The 3807-nt window shown below is 31.1% G+C and overlaps 1 protein-coding gene across 1 annotated transcript in view; it reads left to right on the plus strand.

Moving 5' to 3' along the window:
* LOC106469705 overlaps window positions 1–3807 on the plus strand; it is a 58373-nt gene that overhangs the window by 13250 nt on the left and 41316 nt on the right. The window contains exons 3-5 of the mRNA XM_013930217.2: window positions 343–456; window positions 1216–1253; window positions 3052–3134. Of these exons, the coding sequence (XP_013785671.2) occupies window positions 343–456; window positions 1216–1253; window positions 3052–3134 (235 nt within the window). The remainder of the gene's footprint in view (window positions 1–342; window positions 457–1215; window positions 1254–3051; window positions 3135–3807) is intronic.

Consider the following 3807-nt stretch of genomic DNA (forward strand, 5'->3'; position numbering starts at 1 on the left):
GAGAAGAAATTAATTATTTATATATTGAGATAAATCCGTTTATGTTTCAACAAATTCTGGCAATAGCAAATTGCAATTATTCTGAACCAATGACTTTCAGCTGTTTGGCGTGAAGTCATTTACCTGTAAATGGATTGCGTGGACTTTGGGCATTTAACGGGAATTCAGACCGATATTTTCGATTTAATAAAGTAATGTAATAAAGAACACGTAAGTTTTACGTGCATGGTTTTAAATATTTGTAATTTATATATAGTAGGTAAATACCTTACAAGTTCTATCATTATGTTACTGTGTTGTTTTTTTTTTGCTTCTTCTTAATCCCCTCTTTGGTTTAAATAGGTTACGAAATGGATGATAGTGTTGAAGATACTTGGGATGATGATTCATCAGTTGAAAGTGAAATTGAAGCAGTCTCCCATGATTTAGGCCATGCAATTAGACTAGAAAATAACGGTGAGATAAATGGCTCGTTAATAATGTTTACCGAGGCACTTGCGTTAAAATACAATGCTTTCACAAGTATGGATATCATTACGAAGATATATTTCGTAATTTCCAGCTAACAGGTTTTACTTTTAGAACTTTTATTACTGTCATAAACAGGACACTGACTTCAGTTTCTAGGAATTTTTTTCTCTTAATGACATGTAAAGAACATATATTTACTTAAAGTCCTTGTAACAAATCTTATGTCATGAAATAATTCAAGAAGATCCCCAGTGGCACAGCGGTGTGTCTACGGATTTACAACTCTAGAAACCGGGTTTCGATACGCGTGGTGGGCAGAGCACAGATAGCCCATTGCTTAATTACAAACAAACAAACAATTAATTCAAGAAAAATTTCAGTCCCTCCCTGCAGTAGACATTAATGATTACTGAAGAGCGAGTCTGATTTTCTAAATTATTTCGAGCCCCCCCCCCCGACTTCCCTAGCATGCTGGGTACCAAATTCATTCTTTTAACTCTTGTAGCGATGACAGGGGCAGATCCAGCATGTTTTATCCGTAGGTGGTTGTTCTGTAAGGTCGTGAAACATTTAAAAAAAAACTCACAGCTGAATCTGCTCTGGATGAATAAGATGGCTGTTTTATTTGTTTGTGAGACACGTGAAGCTTTATTGAAATGAAAAAAAACGTGTAAAACCTAGATCAGAAACTACAAGGATTTTGAAATAACCAAAGATATAATATTAAATGTGTTTATTTTTCAGAAAAAATAACAGCAACCATGATGAAAACTCATGTTAAGGTATGTGTTATAACAGGTTTTCTAAATAATTTCCTACATCGATATGTTTAGTATAAAATAAATATCACAAGTTTTTTTTGTTTTTAGGTTAATTGATAGTTTTAGGAAGATTTCCAAAACCAAATTTTAATGCTGAAGAAAATAAATGCTGTAATTTTATGGAGTTTTTCTTGGGAAGGGTTTAACTGTTAATGGAATAGAATAATTGAGATTTGTGTGTTTTTACCATAGAATTATTATTACACCTTTATATTTAAAAGTTAATAATTAGTAAGTAGATAATTATTATCTACTAACTTATACTGGAATAGCCACTAGAATTCTGTGGTAACAGTTACAATTAACGATAACTAGTCTTATTTATGAGTAACAGACAAAGTGTAAAAAGCCTCGATGTCCATTCTGCTCTAGGCCATCAGTTGGGTACCCTCGCTGCTAGCAGTGTTTTTGGCCCTTATTATTATACAATACAGTTAAAATGTTAGCCTAATTTTTGCTTATAATCTGTTATTTTACTGCAACAATTGTACGAGTAGAATAAGATGGACTTTTGTTAAGGAAACGGCATCATCGGTAACAGTTTATTCTATGTTTTAATTCGTCTGTGGTATGTTTAATCAGCAGTTGTTGTAGTTTTTTTTTTCATTATTATTATTAATTGGTCCTTGGGACAGACATCCTTACATTTTTTTTCGTTCCCTCTCAGAAAATATCTGTTCGTCACCCCTCCACTCGATAGAATAACAATAAAAGAGAAAGTAGACTAAATACGTAAGGTTTTAGCCATCACTTACCAGTCGTCTAATACACTTCCAGTGTGCCATTCGATTTGATGTGTTTTAGTTAAGCATGTGTGACGTGCCATGTAAAATATTAACACAAAGATGTTTGTTAGGGTTTCATGATCAGTCAAAGATTATTACCTGTTACTCTTGAAAGATACCCACATTTATAGGTTAACACTCGTTTATCGTACCATTAGTTTTACAGAAACAAATCTCAAGTCCAAATGCTGAGAGTGCCACCTTTGTCACTATAATATTTTCACATATACACTCACACAAAATATTTCATTTCCTGAACAATATAAGTTCAAACTCCTTTGGTCACATTTTTCTTTTTTTTTGAGTAAACTCTTAATTTTTCCATCATTTTTTATTGTCAACATTTTGATCTCTGAAGATAGGCTTAGAAAAATCTTACGATCCCAGTACCTGATACTCAGTTTTCTCCAGTAATATATCAGTAAATTTAGGTTAACGAGAATGGCATTTAGTAAAAAAAACTGAGAACGAGATTACCAAGTAGTTTTTGTAATTATGAAATATATAATTCAATATAAACATTAAATTTGTGACCTTTTAAAGCTGCGTTAACTTACTAAAACTTTCAGAGAGAGTCGTTGTTTTTCCTATAATTTTCTTCTGTATCCCTTTTTCTTTTATCTATTAGAACAACATTGTTTAATTGAATATGGTTTCCAAAAAAACAGCCTAGGTTTTTGAAACATATTTTACGTTTATCTAAAATGGGGAGGAAGGGGTTTAATGTTTTTAAGTTAGAAAAGTGACGTGTGGTGATCATGGAAATGATTTTTGGAGCAAAACGTGGGTTATTTTTAGATATATAATAAGTTTTTCTCTGTGAATTAATTGGCAGAAGGAAATTATATATATATATATATATATATACATACATCTTCGGCATACTCTTGTCTCGTAAACAATATCTCTTCTTTCTCTCTTTCTCTCTCTCTATGTATAAAAATATGATTTCATTTAAATAATTGTTTTATCAGGATGCTTATAAAATTGCCGAAGATTTAATAGCGGAAGAAGAAAAAGATAGGAGAAAAGCTGAGAAAAGACGAGCAAAAAAAAGGTACTAATATTTGACATCTCTATGTGATTGTATTTTGAGCCATTATATCTAACAGGTTCCTATGTGGTACTTATATGTCATGATTATATCTTATAAAAACAGAGTACATATGAAGTTCTTCTTTTAGCATTTTTTTTTCTCTTAAAGTTTAACAGAAAATTATTATTTCATTTTTTTAATGAGCTGAATGGCTAATTATTTAATTTGCTATAAAATTTTAATTTGAGTATTATTTTGTTAGTAAATGAAATGAAATTATTTCCATTTAATTTATGTACATTAAACACATTTTACGTTTTCTTTTATTCCTCATCGCTCTCCAGTCTGATGACTTATGACACCTGTGGTGGTTACAGCACATATAGGCCGTCGTGTAGCTTTGCGTTTAACAACAAACAAACAATCACTCGGGAGTTTTATTTCTTAATGTTGTTGTTAAATGGTATATCTGACGGATATTATTTTAGTCTCAAAAGTAGTTTATCTGCAAGATAACGTGCTTAGTGGTCTTATGTTTTTAAAGTTTTGCTTGTAAGGAGTCAAACATATTCCTTTCAAACTGTTGTTAAAAACATTCTACATAGGATTTTTCATTCTCGTTAATTTAGGGTTAAGTCTGGAAAAAAGTATGTTTTTTATACTTGGACAGAAATTTAAACGTATGAAAAAAAGG

The sequence above is a fragment of the Limulus polyphemus genome, unplaced genomic scaffold (genome assembly GCF_000517525.1).
Source record: "Limulus polyphemus unplaced genomic scaffold, Limulus_polyphemus-2.1.2 Scaffold3625, whole genome shotgun sequence".
Classification (NCBI taxonomy): domain Eukaryota; kingdom Metazoa; phylum Arthropoda; class Merostomata; order Xiphosura; family Limulidae; genus Limulus; species Limulus polyphemus.